The 19,979-nt window shown below is 43.5% G+C and overlaps 1 protein-coding gene across 5 annotated transcripts in view; it reads left to right on the top strand.

Annotated features, from left to right (window-relative positions):
• Nucleotides 1-2,527: 2,527 nt before the first annotated feature.
• Nucleotides 2,528-19,979, top strand: part of VPS13C (vacuolar protein sorting 13 homolog C) — a 157,803-nt gene continuing 140,351 nt past the window's right edge. For 4 of the 5 annotated variants that reach the window (XR_003095490.1, XM_025211176.1, XM_025211175.1 and 1 more), the window contains exons 1-6: nucleotides 2,528-2,804; nucleotides 3,207-3,250; nucleotides 10,408-10,450; nucleotides 12,498-12,593; nucleotides 13,318-13,419; nucleotides 15,615-15,677. Coding sequence is in view for 4 of the 5 variants with exons in the window: in XM_025211176.1 (XP_025066961.1) it covers nucleotides 2,705-2,804; nucleotides 3,207-3,250; nucleotides 10,408-10,450; nucleotides 12,498-12,593; nucleotides 13,318-13,419; nucleotides 15,615-15,677 (448 nt within the window). In the remaining variant the exon portion in view is untranslated. The remainder of the gene's footprint in view (nucleotides 2,805-3,206; nucleotides 3,251-10,407; nucleotides 10,451-12,497; nucleotides 12,594-13,317; nucleotides 13,420-15,614; nucleotides 15,678-19,979) is intronic. The other variant, XM_014522744.2, reaches the window with a different exon arrangement.

The following is a 19,979-nucleotide window of genomic DNA, read 5'->3' as shown; positions in this document are numbered from 1 at the left end:
AGTTTGGAAGGCTGGGACAAATTACTTGGGGCAAATCACTTTACACAGGAAAGCTCCTGAAGTATGCAAGATCTTGTTTATGCTCTTGCTTTATCTTAGGATATTTGTTAGTACTTCTGTGATTTATTTCCTAAAAGGTTCTGCGAGTGCTAATTTGTATTGTTCACAGATGGCTTTCTGATTCAATGGTATTCAAGTTTTGCAATGATATTATAGGTAATGAGCAATTTTATGCATGTTTACTATGATTACATTGTACTCAAAGTTAGAATCTATTTTTAAATTTCTGGTAGGTTGATATTTGAACTACACATTATGGAATCTGGCATTAGAAACTGAATAAGGGATAAAACCAAGAACTCATTCTGTGCCATTGCTGCTATGGTATGTGGTTCTGGATCTCACTGCAAATTTATTTTGATTTGTTTATTGCAAATACTTACACACTTTTATTTTCTATATGTATGACAATGCAGCCCTGTGTGGTATAGTTGCAAACTGTGCCCATAACAGCAGTTTTTGAGAACCAATCTGATCTTTGCAACTGATTTACCTTATATTTTGCTGTGTTTGCAATGTACTTAGATATTTTAGCTTTTCACTGGCTAGTAATATTTCCAGTTAGGAAATTATGCTAACTACACTTGCAAATGCTTAGTGAATAGTAAAAATGAAACCCATCTCTTTAAAAGTGTATTTTTCTGAGGCTAACAGAATAACCAGCTACCAAATTTTTGATGGAATTGGTATCTCTTCATGTGGCTTAGGTTTGTCTTGGAGATCTATAACATACTGCTAATTCTCATGACTGTTCTAAGAGCTGGCTTTTAAAGAGAATGTGCTGTTCTATGTTTGTAAGGGCTGTTCTTTTGTGGATCATGGACCCCTTAACATTTTCAAATGACTTTTTGGAGCTTCTTTTAGTCTCCTTGAGATTTACAGTGCTCTCTACTGTGAACATAAATACTTGCTGATCTGTCATAGAAGCAATACTTCACTTTTTACTTTCTCTGCAGTGCTACTCACTCCTGGAAAAATGTTAAAGGGGTATCATTACTTCTTAATGATCTCTAATGGGTTCCTTTCCTCTGTGAGTTACTCAGATACCTTAAAGTGCTATATTTTCTACAACAATGTGATAAAAGGTCTCCTGCAGAAGAAGTTGTATAGAAAAAAAAAAGACTGGCTTGACTCCCGTTACATGGCAAGGCAGTGACTGCTTAACCTAGTGGTTGTTAGTACAGAAATAAATAGCTCAAGTGAAAGATGATTGTCATCTTCTTAAATTGGAAATTAACTGGTAAAAATAAAATGGACAACTGCTGACTCATTCTTACAAAACAAGGCAGGAGAGAGAGGAAGGATAAACAAGGCAATCACTCCTTTCCCTATACCAGGGGGAGCTCCATCGCAGGAGTGGTGGGCTAAAACTACTCAGCTCAGTTGGAGACAGGCTGGCCCTTCTGATCTGGCTGTGGCCAGCACTTCTGTCTTCTGCCCCATGTGCTAAAACTGCAAAATCTTGGTCTTCACTGGTCAGATAGAATAGCTCTGCAGGCTGGTTTTGGCCTGTGGGCTGTAGGTTGCCAGCCCCTGCCCTATATCATAAATTACATGAAGCAATTAGAGTCCTGGTGTTTGTTTCCTAAACCAGCACTATGGAAGCACCTGGGAGTCATAGCCTCCAGCTGTAGCTGCTGTCACAGAAGCAGTGCATTTGAACAGAACCATGCCCTTGCCTCATCTCCTGTTCCAGAGGTAAAACGTGTGTAGCAAGTTGCGGTGAAATGGGAAACAGGGGCTTTGGCACATCCCTGTTTGCACAGCAGGATAGATTTGATGATATCTTTGGTTGGACCCACTCTACAGGGCAGTGGTGCTCAACCTATTTGGCACAGTGGGCCACACTTGCAGTCTCACCCTGTTAGGTGGGCTGCACCCACACAACTCGCTCCCAATGTATCTCTTTCAAAACCGTTTTGGCAAGCTGTCACCTGGGCAGAAGCAGTGTGCCCAGCGGCTGCACGTGGCCTTTCAGGCATGCTGCCGTCTGTCCTGCCTGTTTCCCAAAAGCAGGCACAAGGCACAGCAACCCCTGCCCGCTCCTGCTCCTTCTCATCCGGCTGCAGGCCAGGGTCCCAGCCTGGCAGGCCCTGCCTCTCGGGCGGAGGGCGGGTAGGGCGCCATCATAACGGACAGTCCTGCTTTTTGCTACTCTGTCCTCTACTGAAACACAACCAGGCCTTCACAGCCTCCTGTTTTTCCAACAGAGGACATAAAGGCGTCGGCTTTTGTATCAGCAGAGGAAACCCGACCTGCACGATGGCCACCCTAGCGGAGGGGCCACGCGAGGGCTCCCCTCAGGAGCACGAGGCCGGAGCTGGCTCCTGGCTCTCTTTGCACCGCCCCAGCTTCTGCTTGCTTGGTACCCGCCGAGGGCGGAGCCGCGCGCACGGAAGTGGCCCCAGGCCGGGCTTGGAGGAGGGACGCGCGCGGCCCCACCCCGCGGCGCCCAGGAGCAGACAGACGCAGGGGGAAGCCCAGGAAAGCGCGGGCGGGCTCGAGGCCGGCGGGGCTGTCACGCGCCCCCCGCGGTCACGTGAGGGGGCGGGGCGCGGCGGGCCGGGGCGGGGGGCGCTGCGCGTGCATTTCTGTGCGCTCCGCGCGCGCCTGAGGAGCGGGGTTCGGAGTTGCCGCCGCCATCATGGTGCTGGAGTCGGTGGTGGCGGAGCTGCTCAACCGCTTCCTGGGTGCCTACGTGGAAAATCTCAACAAGTCCCAGCTCAAGCTCGGCATCTGGGGCGGTAGGAGTGGTCCTTCTCCCCTCCCCTTCTCTCCCCCCACCGCGCACCAGCCGGGAGCCTTCGGAGGGGAGGGGGAGGGGCTGCCCCCCCTCACGGGTCGGGGAGGGAGCTTCGTGGGGCTCGCCCACTCACCTCCCCTCCCGCCCCCGCCCCCGCAGTGTGGGCGCAGAGCTCTGCCCACCGCCGGGAGGAGAAGGAGCTGCTGGAGGGTTGGCTCTGGAGCCCATGTGGTGCCCACAGCCGGAGACACCCGTGGATGGACCCTACCCCCAGGCACGTGCTGGTGCCAGCTGCCTGGTTATAGTCCCTGATCCGCCTTGCACTCCCAGCATGCCTGGCTGCAGCAGTTTAGTGTCCCGCGGGCTTGCAGCTGACCTGACCGCGCCTTCTTGTGTCTTGCAGGCAACGTGGCGCTGGATAACCTGCAGATAAAGGAGAATGCCCTTGTAAGTGTTCCCACAGCACTGGGACTCTTAACCTTTCCAAGGGCTCCCCTTGCAGCCCTGCCGCTGGGCCACGGGGCCTCCTGCTCCTCACTTGGTCACTGAGGGCTTGCTTTTAACTGCCAGTGATTGTTTCTTAAACCCTAGGGCACTGTTTGTCCTCAGGCTTGAACAGGTACAACTGCATGATGAAATGAGTCTTCCTCAGTGGGTCTAACCTCAGCCCCCCTCTCCACCCCATAGGTCAGAAACTGGAGATGGGAAGACAGTTTAACTGTGTTGCCCGTGTCCTTTCTATATTCTTTCCAAGCTGGAGAAGACCGTGAGAGCTCTTGTTGACCAGGTTGGGCTGCAGCTCCATCTTGTCCGGTCTGCTGGGCTGCTTTCCTTTCCCATGTGAGGTCCATCACTGGGCAGTGTCCACTGGCTCCTTGGACTCCTATGAGGGGCACTGGGCGCTGTCCAGGGTGCTCTGCTCGGTGTCCCCCCTTTGGCATACTGTTTTTAAACCTCTGACCTCACTGCTGTCGCTGTTATGTCTAGTTGTCTCAAGCATTCAGTTGTTGCCTATCTAGTGACCTCCCTTTCTAAGAGAGGCCTATAGCATTTTCTTGTGGGCATTAGCCCAGGGTCTCCAGGCACTGGGCTTGTGTCACGGAGGCAGAGAATGGATACTGAAATGGAGAGTGACCTGGATATGATTAGGATCCAACCCGCCCCCCCCTTCCTCTCCAACTTGTAGCCTTTAGGACTTAAGGTCTAGGAAGTTCCAGTTCAGAGTCTGTATCCCTAACTTATGTGCTCAGGAGCTACTGATGCCCCTTTCCTCCAAGAATTTGTCCAATCCCTTTTTCAATCTGGCTGAACTGTTAGCATCCACAGCCTGTGGTGGCAAAGAATTCCACACTTCAAGTAGAGGCTGTGTGAAAGCTTCCTCTGGTTCATTTTAAACTTAATACCTTTTACTTGTATTTGATGACCCCATCAAGAAGTCATTAATATTATGGATGCGCAACTCCAATCTTAGATTTGCTCTGTTTGCATATCTGATGGGTCCTTGTGTATCTGTGTGGAGCCTCCTTGGCTCTAATCACAGTGGTAAGTTGTAGGCCCAGAGGTTCTCCTTTTGAGGCTGGCCTGTGCAGTGGGTGCCGGGACTGAGAGCTGCAGCTGTCACACTGTCACTGGTAGTAGTACTGGTAGGTTGGGGAAATAACAGGGAATATATTTTCTTCTTCACAACTATATAGAAAATATTTTGACCACATTTTCATTCTTTACAGTCCTTCGTTTACTTGAATAATATTGAAAGAGTTTTACTGGAATATTAGAGCTTAAACGAAGAACTCATTCTGTGCCACTGCTGCTATACTGTGTGGTAATAGATACAGTTCTGGGTCTCACTGGAAATTGATTTTGATTTGTTTATTGCAAATACCTACGTACTTTTACTTTCTATATATGCATGACAATGCAGCCCTGTGTGATGTAGTTGCAAACCAATCTGATCTTTACAATTGATCTACCTTTATATTTTGCCTATATTTGTAATGTATTTAGATATTTTAGCTTTTCAGTGATTTACTAATATTTCCAGTTAGGAAACAACACTAACTACTAGGGCTGTGCAAAATTTTGCTGGCTGTTTGTTTCGAGACTGTTTCGACTCATTTCAAGCTTGAAACAGTGAAATCAAAATGAAACAAAGGGTTTCGAAACAGCCTCGGAACAAAACAAGGACAATCATTTCAAGTTCTGAAGCTGGGCTTGCCTGCAGGGAAACGAAAGGTAAGGAGAGGGAAGAGGAGGCGAAGGACACAGTGAGGGCATGCTTTAGCACATGCTGGAGAAGAAACTCTTGCAGGAGAGGAAAGAAGAGCTCTGTCACAGTTTGGCTGCCTGAGATGCTGCTGCTCACTAAGTTATTTTACCTCTTGTTATTTAAAGTGGTGGACTGAGATGAGGCTGTAGGGGAGGAGGAGACCTCATTGGGGCACACAACTGTGTCACGTAGAGGCCCCAGCACCAGTGTGGGTGCGCCCAGACACAGACACGCATCATGAGTTTGGCTTGTCAGCACCTTGAGGTGCAGTTTCCCAGAAACCCCTGCACCTATGTCCTTGAAAGCTGGCAAGCTTTATGCCCTCAGAAGGGACTATCGTCCCTGCTGTTTTCATCCGAATCTGCTCCAAAATGACAGTTATAGGCAGTTTTGTGCTTCCCCATTATAGCCTATGGGCGAAACATTGAAACAGCTTCAAAACAGCAAACCTGTTTCGACTAAACGAAATGAAACAGTGCTTTCGAAACGAAATGAAACTCGAAACGAAGCACTGTCCGGTTGAAACGGAAGTGGAAAGGAAATGGTGCTGTTTCGCACAGTCCTACTAACTACACTTGCAAAGGTTAGTGTATAGCAAAAATCAAACCCATCTCTTAATTTGTATTTGTCTGAGGCTAATGGAATAACCAGCTACCAAATTTTTGATAGAATTGGTATCTCTTCATTTGGCTTAGGTTTGTCTTGGAGATCTATAACGTACTGCTAATTCTCGCGACTCTTCTAAGAGCTTCTAGAGTACATAATTCCAGTACTGTGAAGTGTAATGTCATTATGGGTACTTACTCTGACAGTGCCAGAGTAAGATGGCAGAACAGTTGAGGCCTTTTTGCTATCCAAAGATAAGAGCTTGAGACCTGTTCTAGACTTGTGTGGGAGGCTGTCCATCCCCCATATATCCAGCCATGAATGGACATGTGGTTATTAGGTTGCAAAGTCAGGTGGCTGAATTTTCTGTGTCACTCTTTGTAGAAGTTAGAATGCCTTAATTATGCTAACTTAGGACCCCTTAGGCTTGGGTGGAGCTTTGTTTTGTAATTTTTTTTTTCCACCTCTTTTTTTTTTTTTTTTTCTTTTTTCTCTTGCCTCTGCTGTTGTGACTAACTGCATCTATTTGTGGTTTGCATGAGGATGAGACATTTTGATGGAAGTTGCAACATTCTTCTGAAGCAGTTGTGTTTGGGTATTTTATGAAGATTTAGGGGAAACTGGTAACTGAAACTTGAGATCTACTCTAAAACCTCTTCTCATTTTGGGCTCTTTTAGTATGTAGACAAGCTACTCCGGTTTAACTTTGATCCATGATGGGGATCTTAATGATGCTTGCCAACTTGAATACAAAGATCTCCTCAAAACTTGTAGATGGTAAACAGTATCTGTAGTGCTGTCTTCCTGCTCTGTCTGTAGCTGCTCCATGAAAGGCTCTTGTTTTGGTCTCATTGCAGGACTGGGCCAATGGGCTTTTCTTTAACCTAGCTGAAACAGTCTCTATCGTTTGACACGGGTACTTTTTATCAACAGAATTTTGGACATTAAACATGGCACTTAATTAATATTTTAAATTGCTTCACCTGCAACTCGGAAGATGTCTTAACCTGTTGGAAATCTCATTACTTCCAAAGATCATCTCAATTGGAGAACCTTTATAAGCTTTTTGTGAAACTTTATTTATTTTGCATATGTAGTTTCAGTATATTGTTTCAGACATTTTAAGGTTATGTAAACTCCAATGTGAAGAGCTTGAAAGCCACTGGGTAGCATTGTTGACTTGTGTCCATTTACAGTGTGGGACACGACTTTGTGAAGTAAGGATTAACAGTTCTTAATTTTGAGGGGTGCTAAGACATTTGCCTCCAAACTAGTCTCCCTAGTAGAGATGTCTTTGATTGGTTTTTATTTGATCCTTGAGATTTAAAAATACTTTCTTCTTTGCTGACTCGTTAAAACCAGTATGCCCAAGTACAAAGGTGTTTCTGAAATTTTTTTTGGGATATGAACGAGTATCTGTGTAGTACAGTGAAGTGCCAGTTGAAAAATACAGTTCTCAGTTTAGAATAATGAGATCTAAATTTTAATATTAGAGGCTAGTTAAAGTAGATTAGAATTGGTATAATTTAAACCTTTTTGACTTTGTCACAACTAGTTCTTTACAAACCACAGATGATAACACTATCAAGTCTTGATTACACTTGTATGGTCCAGTTTCTTAAATGGAACCAAGAGTCTGAACTAGCTGCTTGTCATTTCTTTATTTGGGTTCATGAATGTAGTCTATTCTTGACAAATTTAGTAGGGAGTGTTATGTAGAACTTCCCTTCATTGTATTAATGAGGAGTTTTGTGTAGGTATCTGGCAAGTTAGGTAACAGTATCGAAAAAGTGTTCTTCCCATATAAATACACACAATAGTAATGGCAATTTTTCTCATCTGAACAATGGAGACTTGGCAGGGCAAGCTTATACAGAAAGTTGTTTAATGTCTCATTTTAAAAGTATGTAGACTACTTGAAAGCAGGTTATTTTAGGGGCTTTCCCCCAAACTAGGCAGTATTCTCTTTGTAGGACAGAACTTTTATAAATATTTATTTAGAAAGTTTTTTAAAAAAAAGAAAAAGCTATTCCTGCAAGCTGATTCACCTAGATGCAGTGATCTGCCCATAGTCCATAGGGTGAAGACTCTAATGCATGGTAGGTTACTCACATTCTGGCATTTCACTAAGACTTAATGTTTTTCTGTGATGCTGGTTGCAACTAATTTTCTTTTTAAAGAAGCTAATGCAACCTTGATTTGCCACTTCACATCTGCCATAGGTGATGGGGTGGTTCATTCAGTCCTTGGTTTGGGAAATGATCCTGTTTATGATGGGGTACTTCTTCATAGATTTCATAGACACATAGACATTAGGGCTGGAAGGGACCTCGGAAGATCATCGAGTCCAGCCCCCTGCCTGAAGGCAGGAAGTCAGCTGGGGTCATAGGATCCCAGCAAGATACGCATCCAGTTTTTTTTTTTTTTTCTTGAAGGTGTTCAATATAGGTGCTTGAACCACCTCCGATGGCAGGCTATTCCAGACCTTGGGGGCTCAGACAGTAAAGAAATTCTTCCTCGTGTCCAGCCTGAAGCAGTCTTGCAGTAGTTTATAACCATTCAACCTCGTCATCCCTTGGGGTGCTCTGGTGAACACCCCGATAAACTTATAGGCAGCCACCAGATCACCCCTGAGCCCCATGGCTCTCAGCCTGTCGTCGTAAGGTCTGTTTTCCTGACTTCTGATCATACACGTGGCTCTTCTCTGGACTCTCTCAAGCTTCTCCACATCCTTTTTGAATTGTGGGACCCAAAACTCCCCAAGGCCGAGTAGAAGGGGAGAATGATGTCCCACGATTTGCTTGAGAAGCATCTATGGATGCAAGCCAGCATTTTGGTCGCTTTACTAGCTGGGGGAGACACTCTTGGATCTTGCCCTCATCTTGAGTGAGCAGCTCTTCTCAATCCAGCCCTTTGGTGTCCTGCCAACCTCTCTAGGGAGGAGACTGCATCTCCTCACACGCCCTAGTTTGGTTTGTCATCTGCCTGCCCTTCCTTCAAATAATAGTCTCACCAGTAGGCTACAGCCCATGCCCCTAGGCATATTCTTTGGCATCTTTGGGGAATTAACTCATGGTCATTCGGGGGATACAGCTGAACCTAAGGACTGAGCTCCTCAATCAGAGCAGACACAGAACCCATGTGGACCAGGCATGGTAACACATACTGCCCAGAGAGATATAGCCTACCCCCTGCACAGACAGAAGCTGACATAGCTTTGCTGCTTGTGTTCCCATTAGTCAGATGGGAAGTGCTTTCTCTTTGCATAGTGCAGTAGTTGCTGTTGGTGAGATGACATGTGCTATGCCCCTCAGATTTTCTGTGGCAGGTTTAGGGGCAAGGTGCATGGGGGGAGGGTGTGGCAGCACAGTTACACCCCTTTTAGTCTGGGCCATGGATCAGCTTTCGGTGCAGGGTCTGGGGTGGAGGGGAGTGAGCACTGCCATTATTGGATCTGATCTGGGGTAGGGGAACCAGGATTTCTTCACAGAGAGGATAGGAAGTGCAGGGAGCATCAAGAGAGGACCGAGCTGGTCTTTGGTATAAGGAGTGAGGGGCCAGTGACCTGGCATGCTGACGTTAGCCCAGGAGTATAAATGGCCTGTACTGCCCCCTGGGCAGCCGTGGTGTGTGGGGCAGGGCAGTAATTGGAGGTTGGCTGCTGCTGGGGGACATAGATTCATAGATGTTAGGGTTGAAATCAATAGGGCCTAATATGTGCTGACTTTTAACAAATGCTGAAGTGTTTTCCTGACTACGCCCTGATAGGCTTGTCCAATTTCTGAGTATTTAGGGGCTGCACATTGTGTGAGCTGTCTCTCCTACTTCATAAAGGATGCATAGGTTCCCCAGGTGCCCGCAGGCAGCACTGGTCTGCCCCCTGGGGCAGGCAGGGGCAGAAAAAGGAAGCCTGGAGGAGGCAGTGGAAGACCCCAACAGGGATAGACAGCAGGAGCATTGCAGGGAGCAGTACCTCTGTGGGAGTCTGTGGGCTGCAAGTTAACATGCTGCTGGCTGCATGTGTCCCCTGGGCTATGAGTTTTGCAGTCCTGGTTTAGAATACAGTTGCAAATACATGTGTATTTCCTCTTTAAGTTGTTTGAAATTGGAGCAGATTCTTCTTTGTGGACTTCTAGCTCTAAGGTTTGGATTGTTGTTCTTAAATCAATGAATAAACAACAATTATATGAAAAAGAATGGTAATGAGTGTTTTTTCTCCTGGAAATGAGCTCTCCTGGCATTTGCTGGAAATGTATGCATGGTTATGTATAGTAGTAGCTTAATATGCTTTAAGTCCTAGATATTAAAATAATGTAGAACTATGTTTAGGCATGTTATCACACTGTAGACAATGAAGACATGTCCACTTCTTCTGGGGGAGAGGGTGTGTGTATGTGTATGAGAGAGAAATGGGATAACTAATTTTTCTCTTAATAGCTTCCCTCAGTTTGCAATTTTACTAAAATACATTAAGTATGTCTATATGTAGTGTTAATTGACTCAACTTTATTTTTGGTTAATTTCACAGATTATCACTGCCCTTACACTCTTAATGTATTTAAATGTAAGGAATATTTTTCTCTGTGATAATTTGGTTTAAGGCTAATATCTACTTGAAAAATTTTGTTTAACATAACTAAAGTTCTCTTGTATAATATCTAGCAAAATGAGTTCACTTATGAAATGGATGGTAATTCTGAAACTAAGATTACAATTACTTTTCTCCCAACAGAGTGAATTGGATGTGCCCTTTAGAGTAAAAGTTGGCCAAATAGGTAAGTAATTATCACTACACAAGTGGGGAATTATCACTACGCAAGTGGTTTACTGAGAAAGTAAGAGCCTTGTTGCACTTAAGTGGCTTCTGGAGCTCTTAACCCTTGGTCTGGCTGCACATTTTATACCTTTTAAGTGTCTTAAAGCACTTATTATTAAGTTCAAAATTATGCCATTCTAGGGGAGGATTATCTCCAATCTGCCTAATTTTCTTCCTGTTCTAGTACTCTGTGGCCACTTCTTCCTCCAGCTATTCCTCTCAAGTTGAATTCCTCCAGTATCCCAGAATGCAGTGGCCCCTCCTGACTCAGGATGAGCAGGGATGCTAGGTGCAGTGGGGCTGGGCATGGTACCTTGCCCCCTGGGGACATCAGGCAGCGTGAGCACCACAGCCCAGGAGGACTTGGTGGCTGTGGTGCTTCCCTCTGCTGCCCGGACTGGCTTTGATCCTGTCAGTGATAGTGTAATGGCATTGGCAATACCTGAGCTCTGGAGGAAAAAGCATTGGGTCCCTCAGAGTTAAGGCAGTGCCTGGCCCCACCAGCAGCCCAGGGTTGTGCACAGGGTGGCAAGCACTGCCTGAGCTCCAGAGAAAGAAGGATTGGATGCCAGAGCTCAGAGTAAGCAAGCTCTAAGGCTGCAGCCCTAGAGCTCTCTGGTTTTGCTGAAACGGACACAATCACTCTGCACAGGGTGAGACAGCCCTGCTCTCGGTGTGGAGCTGTTGCATGAGTTCCAGTGAAACCAGAGAGCCCCAGGGAAGCTGCTTTTCTCCACCCCACCCCTACTCCCCAGTCTTTCTGGTCTAACTGAAACAGACACAGTGGCTCTGCACTGAGAGCAGGTCCCCCCGGTTTAAGCCCTGACAGCCCTGCTTTCAGTGTGGAACACCCACAGTCCGACTTGACCAGAATGTCTCAGGGGGTGGGAAGCACTTGGTATTGTAGAGCTGTGGCAGCTCTGTGCTGAGAGCAGGGCTGCTAGGGTTTAAGTCTGACAGCCCCGCGCGCGCTGTGGAGCTGCTGTGTCAGTTTCAGTGAGGCCAGACAGCCCCAGAGAAGCTGCTTCCCTGGGTCTCTCTAGTCTTTCTGCAACTGCCATGGTGGAGTGCTCACTCTCTGCCTGGTGGGAGCCCACCCATCTGTTCCCTAACCAGGGGAGGGATGGGGGTTTGGCTAGATGCTGGCCCTGAGAAGGGGGCAGGGAAGAGGTTTATTTTCCCCCCGCACTCCTTCCTCTGTCCCACTGGCAAGGACCAGGCTCAACTGAATAAACAAATCAATTGGAAAAATCTTCCCTGAATGATTTTAAAATCCTGTTTTAGAGGACCTCAGTCATCTGAAACATGTCAGTAGGGACCTCACTAATGTGGGAACTCTTTTGGGAAAGTAAAAGCTACTCAAATCTAGTGGGGTGTTTCATCCACACTAATTAATTTCTGTTTCTGGTAGTGATCACTAATATATCAACTCCTGGAAATTTTAAAATGCGTACGTAGAAGTGCCTAAACATTTTGAACCTCATTTATTTATTTATTTTTTATTTTATTTTATTTTTATTTTTTTTTAATAACTTTTTTTATATCTTTCTGGAATCTCTCACTTTAGGTTTTTTTGTTTTTGTTTTTTTGTTTGCTTCTTACTTTACTAATCTATGTATCCAAGTTAGACTCTTTTCTCTACAGGAATACAACATGCATTCATGCTGGAGCTATTGTTTCCCATACTGAAATAAATGGCTTTTAAAAATTTGTCTCAAGTCCCTGTTGTTTAAAATGTGGTCTTACTTCTGAGTAACCTTTTACTTCCTCTTGGTGTAGTTGCTACACTTTGTTACTTGAGGCATTGGGGTTCAAAAACGTATGGGTCAGAAGTATTTATGAACTGATGAATTTCCCAAATGTGTATCTGGTTAATAACTGCATTGTATCAGACTAGGTAACAAATTCAAGTATCTGAGCCTTAGTTTAAACCAAACTAAGCTTTAGGTTTATTCATTCACCTGTAGTCTAAAAAGCTGAATGTATATTGTATTTAATCTGTTTAGATAAGCTTACTCTGAAAATTCCTTGGAAGAATTTGTATGGTGAGGCAGTAGTTGCATCTCTAGAAGGCTTGTATCTACTCATTGTTCCAGGAGCAAGTAAGTAAGATCCTAAAATCATAATGAAACACAAATGGTTTGAAAAATGTGAAAGCGTAACTATCCGATATGCCATACTAATTACTACTAAAATAGAACTGTTAAACAGCACGGTTGACTTAAAGTCTGTTCCCCAGTGGAAACAACAATATTAAAGTATTTGTGGGGTGTTTTTTTTCACTCTACCATTTAGGCCTACATTGGTTACTCATTGCTAGGCTTAACTTGTAAACAAAAAGCTCCCTTGAAGCTTTTACATCTAACTCGGGGGGTGTTTAAGGGCTTTTTTTTCTCCTTTTTCCCCTCCTGGAATAGGCTAATTCAGTGGTTCTCAACCTTTCAGGCATCACGGCTACTGGTAACAGTCCTCTCCCCCTGCCCTCCTCCCTGCCGGCTCTTGTTTGTGGGGGGGGGGGGTGCGCTCTGGCTGGCTTCGCCCTCCGGCTGTCCCCCCTCTATTATGGCAGGGCTCTGGTTCCTGCCATTCCCCTCTGCCTGCAAGGTGCGGTCCCCACCATCCCTCTCCGGCCCCTCAGTCCCCACTGTAATGGCAGCGCTCTGCTGTCTGTCCTGTCCGTCTAGAGCACTCTGATTGGCTGCCGAGACAGCCAGTCAGAGCGTGAATAAAGCGTTATGGACAGACAGACATTCTAAGGCTTTTATAATATTAGAACCAGTTGTCTAAAGCATGAAAACTTCAAATATGTTCAAAACTCTCTTCCAGGCATAAAATATGATGCAGAGAAAGAAGAAAAATATTTACAGGACAATAAACAAAAGGAACTTGCAAGAATTGAAGAAGCCTTGCAAAAAGCATCAGCGAAAGGTAATTTTATTTACAGATTTAATGAAAAAGCTTTAAGCACTCCACACAGTACTGGAGAATATGGACATTAGTCTATGACTTCACAAGTTGTACATCTAATTTTCTGATTCTGTTTGTCTTCTTTGAAGAATGACACTTTCTTGGAAAAATGAAAATATAATCCTGCTAGCTGAGTCTGTAGTTACATCGACTATTGTTAGTTTGACCATCCAGTATACAATATATGCAAAAGATACTGATGCAATTGTTTTATCTCTGCAATGCATGAGTAGCAAAATTGCTTTAACTTTGACCCTGAATAAAGCAGAGTTAAAGTTAGGGGGATTTAGTCAGGTCATATCTCTGAAGGATCACGCAGCATATTCTTGAACAGCAGCTCTTCCTCTCCCTTTTTTTTAAAGCGACTAAAAAGTATACTTAATCTGAATTGCACTTCAGAAAACTAACTGGCTTCGTGATTTGCTATTTTATTCCTGTTTTATCCCATTCTGAATTATTACCTTATTGCCTTAATTTGCATGTTTTAAATCCACTTACAATGGAGAGGCCTTTATTCTTTTTCATATGTTCCTGTAATGTTAGAAAACTGAAGAAAACACTTCATACTGATTAATTCTCCTTCCATTATGTAAATCCATTTGGACCAAAGATTATAAATTCCGATTTGTGTTCACTCCTGTAATACTATTTAAATGTTCCTTATAGAATTAGCCACACTATGGTGGGATGTAGAGAGAACTTTAGGTGTGTTTTGTTCATATACCTAACTTTCCTTTTAAAATATTAGAATGTTTTTTAATGTTTTGGTTTTCTGAGAGAAGATGGGATAATATCTTGCTACTACTGTTGTAGCTAGACTCTTTCCTCATGGCTGTGGCTAGAACCATGAAGCCTGGCTACAACCATAGAAGGCTACAACCACAGCCATGGTTGTAGACTCATGGCTGTGGCTAGACTCTTTCTCATGGCTGTGGCTGTCAATAAAGCTTTGTTCATGCTGAAAGAAATTCTTAGGATGTGTTTGTTTAAATTAGTAATATGATTGTTTGCCTTCCACAAAAGAGACTAGGACAGGAATTTGTTGCTGCACCTGTAAGAGATGCAACACTGAACTTAGTCAGGGGGAGAAAAGGCTTAAGGAGTTTGTAAGACATTTTTGTACCTTTTTTTGATCCTCACCAGCCCTTCTCTTTTGGGAATGGAGGGAGGCCCCTTGGAGAAGGTTTAAGTGGCACTGGAAACGTACTTGTCTAAGTTGCCCTGTGGGACATTGGTAGGAATCTCATTAGTATTTGGCCTTGATTCTAGCATGTTTCAACTCTGGAGCTTGAATACCAGCTCTGTTATGACTAATGAATTTGTTGTTCTTATCCAAGCAAATTTCACCAGCTTACATAAGTTAACAGAATCTACAAAGTTCTGCAAAAAAGAATCCACAAACAAAAGTGAGCCCAGACAGCATTTCCATGTAGTTGTATAGTTCAGAGGCTTTCAACCAGGGGGTACTTTGGAAGGCCCTAGCGGGTATGTGGCAGTAGCACGGAGAAGCTGGTGGCACTTCTGGTTTTGCTGCTGTATGGGGGACACCTCCCCCTCAGCCCACCTCTCAATTGGATGCTGGGGTACCCCAACCAAAAAAAGGTTGAAAACCCCTGCTGTAGTTCCAAAAGTGAAACATGGTAGAGATATTTAAAGGAGTCAGGCTGTCATATATATGTCTGTATTAGGTGTTTGAAGAACTAAAGAACTGCGTGGGGACAGTGAAAAGCTTCTTTCTGCCTTTGGTCATCATGTTAGTTACAGATCAGATGTAATACAAACTAAAGCAGTGGAGGCCAACCTTCTTTGACTGGCAGGCCACAAATTAGCCCTGCACCCTTCCTGAGTGTCACTTTACCCCCCTTCTACATCTACTGCTCTGCTTTATGCTACTTGTATTATCTGCTGCCATGCTGCCTGTCCCTTCTCTGATCTGCTGTGTGGCACATACTGCAAGTTAGCCGCTCCTGAACTAAAGTAAGTATATGCACTTAACAGTTTCAGTGTTTCCTTTGATTTTGAAGTAAGGAGAAATTTAACTCCTTTTGGAAAGTCATGAATTTCTTTCAATGAAATTGAAGTAAAAATTGAAGTACGTTTTCATTAAAAAACCAAAACTTTTGCATTTTTTGGTTATTGCTACCATGCGGACCAAGGCAATCATTTACAAGACTCCTTGTATGGCTTGCAGAACTTAGTTTACAAGGACATCAAGCCTGGTGGGTATGCATGGTTAAGTATCTTTCTTTTTTAAAAGGTGGCTAAATGTAGAAGTGGGGCCATCATGAGTTACTTGCTTGTTAATCAGATTTTTTGGTAAATAGACAAATTGTAGAGACTCTTAAAAATGATTTCGACTACTGGATCTGTGAGAGGTTACTTAAAATGACAGGGCAATGGTTAACCACTACCTTCTGAAAGCAGGGCAGTAATTATGAAACATGACCTGTTATTTAACTTGCAGGTAACCTTATAGTTAGGCTACTGATAAGAGGAAGAAGCAGGTCTACAGCCCAGCCTTTTATTTATGTGCACCATAAAACATGAGAACAAACATTTATCCCAAAGTTTACCTGGCTGCCTGTGACAGCACGACTTAGATTCTTGCTTAAGCCGACTGGTGAGACTCAAGGCAGGAGGAGGGTGACATGCAAGTTGGCAGCAGGTCTTCCTGAATTGGAGTTCTCCGAATTTCCTTTTAGCCTATACCCAATGTTCTACAGAGGGCATTTTTAACATACTAATGATCTCTGATTTGGTTTTAATTAAATTTCTTGGTTTCCCTGAAACTTTTGAAACTGGACTGAGCCAGATCTCTTGTGGACTTAAAAGGTGTCAATTAGTTGGCATTTATATCCTTGGGAAAGAGGGAGAGTTTCTTATGTTGTTTCCTTCCCCATTGTGGTATGCTGTTTCTGTTTTATTCTTTACCTTAATTTATGAGTGGGGTCAGAACCTGGGGGGTGGGTCTGTGGGGGGAGAGGGGGCGTGGTAGATCCTGTAAGCCAAAAAGTGATCTTCATCATAAAGAGGTTGGGGACCACTGCTTTATGATCTTCTCTGATGGGCTGTTTTTGCTTTTACAAATTTAGGCATTTTAACAAAAATCTGTTTTATACCAGAAAAAACATCTAATACGTTTGGTTATATCAATCACTACTAATACTACTTTCAGATAAAACTATGATATAGTGTATTTGGATTATTAAATGTATGGTCTTTCCTTATCTCCTAGCCCTCATGCTTTGTTTAATTGTTTCATCGTTTCCTTTACTTGTTGACTAAGTTAATTGTCACATCTGCAAAGGTGTTAAGTGATAAAATGGGATTCCAGACTAGTGTTAAAGGATTGACATGGTACCAAGGGTATTTATTGGGATAGCTACAAGTATGTGTGGTGATTGAGTGCTGTTGTAATCAATTTTGCCTAAGGGTTCATCACATGCTTCCTTCTGATGACTTCAGGTATATCTCCCTTTTAAGGCTTGGTTGACTATGTTCTTGGCAGTGATATATTGCTTCAGTTGCACTTGTATGCATGTAAGGGCTGTTAAGGTATTCACTCCTAGCTGCAAAGTAGCCTTTGCCAGGGTGGCACTATCAGTGGTAAGGGTATTGCTTAGACTTTGGCTGAAGTCTGCCATCTGCAGTTTTAAATGACTAACCTGTGCATAAACTCGTTTTGCAAGGGAGTGTTGACTTTCTGCAGGATCGATCCTAGGGTACTTATTTTATTTGCCATTACTTCTGAATCGGTGGAATTGATCATTTGCATCCCAGTTCCTGCAGCTCCAAGAACTGTCAGCTAATATTTTTCTTTCTTTTTTTCTGTGGTGACAAGAACTTCACTTCTTAACTGTTTTCCCCAACCCCTTTGTAAGGGCTGTTTAAGATTTAAGCACTGGGGTTTTTCTTGTTCGATCAACATGGGTGACACATTGATTGGGATGCTAATTGCCCGGACAGTTGGCTGAATTCCCACATCTAATTGTACATCTGTTTTTACTATTGCTGCATCCACTGTCATTTTACATGCTTCTCCACACACTGTAACTAGTTGTGTGTTTTCTCATGCTGTTGGGACCCCAAAATTTCCAAATACCTGTCAGGGCTAACTATAAAAAAATGTTTGCATAAAGGTAGTGTTGCTTACATTGTGAGTGGCAGTATGTTGAGCCTGGGTGGTATCAATTCGCCAAGTAAAGTTGGACTGAGAAGAATTGGTAGTGATCATGAGGGACGCACAGAATTGGCCAGCTGGAATCCAGCTGGGGATCATGGACCAATTTAGTTGTCAGTAAGCAGGATATTGAATCACTGGAAACAGGGGGGGTCAAATGTAAACTGTAAGGCTAGGATGTCATTTGGGTTTTTCAGGGTGGTTGGCATCTAGGACAAGGTCTTGACTGTGTTTGCTGTGGGGAACATCTTGGTAGTCAAATAGGTAGCACAGGATGGTTCATTATTTGGACCTATATTTAAATTTGTATGGACTACTATGTCCATACCTGGATAATAGTCGGTAAGCACCAATTTGGCATAAGCCCAATTTTCATTACACTGAACTATCATTCCTAAGCACCCAGTAGAATTATGCACTGATCAAGTAATTAGTACACTGTAAGCTGGTTCCTTTAATTTGTTTACACCACAGTGGAATTCTAGATTTAGTCTAGGCAGATTCCAATCCAGAAATTCTGAAATATAGTGTCTGGGATTTAAATGTGTCACACTGCATTTCTTTTGATAATTTCCAGCAATGATGGAGTACCAGAACACTGACAGCCTTGCTCATAAAATGGTAGGCCTGACTGGGTGTTTTTTCATTCTCCTTTTTGGGTGTCGTCTTGCCTCAGGGGTATAAGAGACAGCAGCAGCGTAAAAATTTCAAAATACAGAGGACACATTAATAATACCTGAAAAACATAACACAAAAAGATGGGCCTAAGATAAGCTGGAAGTGATGCCTCTTCTCTCTTTCTTTCCAGAAGGACCGGTCGCAAAACGTGCATCCTCCTGCACTATGCAGTTGTCATCAGTATTTTGTATTTTAACTTTGTGAGTAGGCTGTAGTGTAGCTTGAGTTTCAGTCATCAAAGGTTCACACTGATTACTCAGAAACAGGCTTTGGGACTTCTGCAGCTTAGCCTAGGCCCCTTGAAAATGGCCAAGACTGCCAACAGACGTAATGGCTTTCTCTGAAATGGCACTTAGAAAGGCATCAGAGACTGTCAAGTCATTCTTTCAAGGAGATTATTCAAGTATCTAATGGTATTTGAGCAGCCAAATTGGATTGATTTTACAATGAGGAATATTGCATCTGCTATTTGTCTTTGAAAATGTCTTTGTTAATCATCACTTGACTTCATTCTAACAATATTTATCAAGTGTGCTCAGAATTGCTGTTCTGAGGCCAGTGTGGCACCACATTATTACAGCCAGTTGCATTTAATGAGGTGGCCTTAGCTGTTGTAGAATGGGCCTAGCTCTATTCAAATTAGTGAAGTTATGTGGAGGCCTCAGGCTTTATAATACAAAGACTAGGGACAGAAGTTGTATTTGTCCCTGGGTAACTTGTCCCTGTGTGTTGTCCTGAGACAAACAACCCCCTCCCCGAGTTTTGGTATGTACATATATCACTTTCTGATTGGGATACAGAGAATGGCAGAATGCAGTGCTGCTTTTCTGCTGCACATTCAGTGATGTATTCTGGGGCTAACTGTATAGACATACCTTGCAGTATCCTGGAAAAACTGTTACCACTTCTTTTTTGGGACAATGGGCATTGATTTCTGTATGATTGCACTTTTGTCCCAGGGTGAAATGGTTTGTTCTTGGATAACCGCTTTGCAGCCGAGGTGACCCTTATTGAAGTCTTATTCAACAACTCTTTGAAATAAACTGAAGTGAGAAAAGCTGATGGAATGAAAAATGGGAATATATCATTAATAAAGAGATGCTGCCAAATGAAGTTGTTTTCTAACAGCCATGTTTTACGTTTTTATTGGCTGTTCTTACTTCTTTCATTTCCTAAATAAGTCTACCTTGCATGCGCTTGCCATTTTCAATAACAAAACTTGATGGTTTGTGAGAGAAGATGAGCACTAAACTAGCCTTTCCTTTATAAATCATAGGCCCTTAAAACTAAGAAAATGAATTAAAAACTTGGAGAGTGACTATATCAGAATGTTAAGGTATGCATGTGTGTAGGCATATCTACATGTTCATTAATGTGCTGTAATTACGGCACATTAAGTTTAGTACTAGGGGTGTGTGAAGCTTCAGTCTCTGATTCAATTTTGCAGAGATTCAGCCTTATTTGGTGGCCAAATCTCAATACAATTTGGGTTTGGAGATACCCTTTAATCTCTCTGAATCGATTTGGAACCCTCCAAATCAATTCAGAAATTTGTTAATTTGGACATAGACACAGCTTTAAATGTTTTTTTCCATGTACCTCAAAGTACCAGGTGGCTCATGGATGCTGGGGTGGATGGAGCGTCCCACAGGAGCATGGGAGA

The sequence above is a fragment of the Alligator sinensis genome, unplaced genomic scaffold (genome assembly GCF_000455745.1).
Source record: "Alligator sinensis unplaced genomic scaffold, ASM45574v1 scaffold291_1, whole genome shotgun sequence".
NCBI classification, from domain to species: domain Eukaryota; kingdom Metazoa; phylum Chordata; order Crocodylia; family Alligatoridae; genus Alligator; species Alligator sinensis.
The sequence above is the reverse complement of the archived record's forward strand: the minus strand, read 5'-3'. Positions and strand labels throughout refer to the sequence as shown.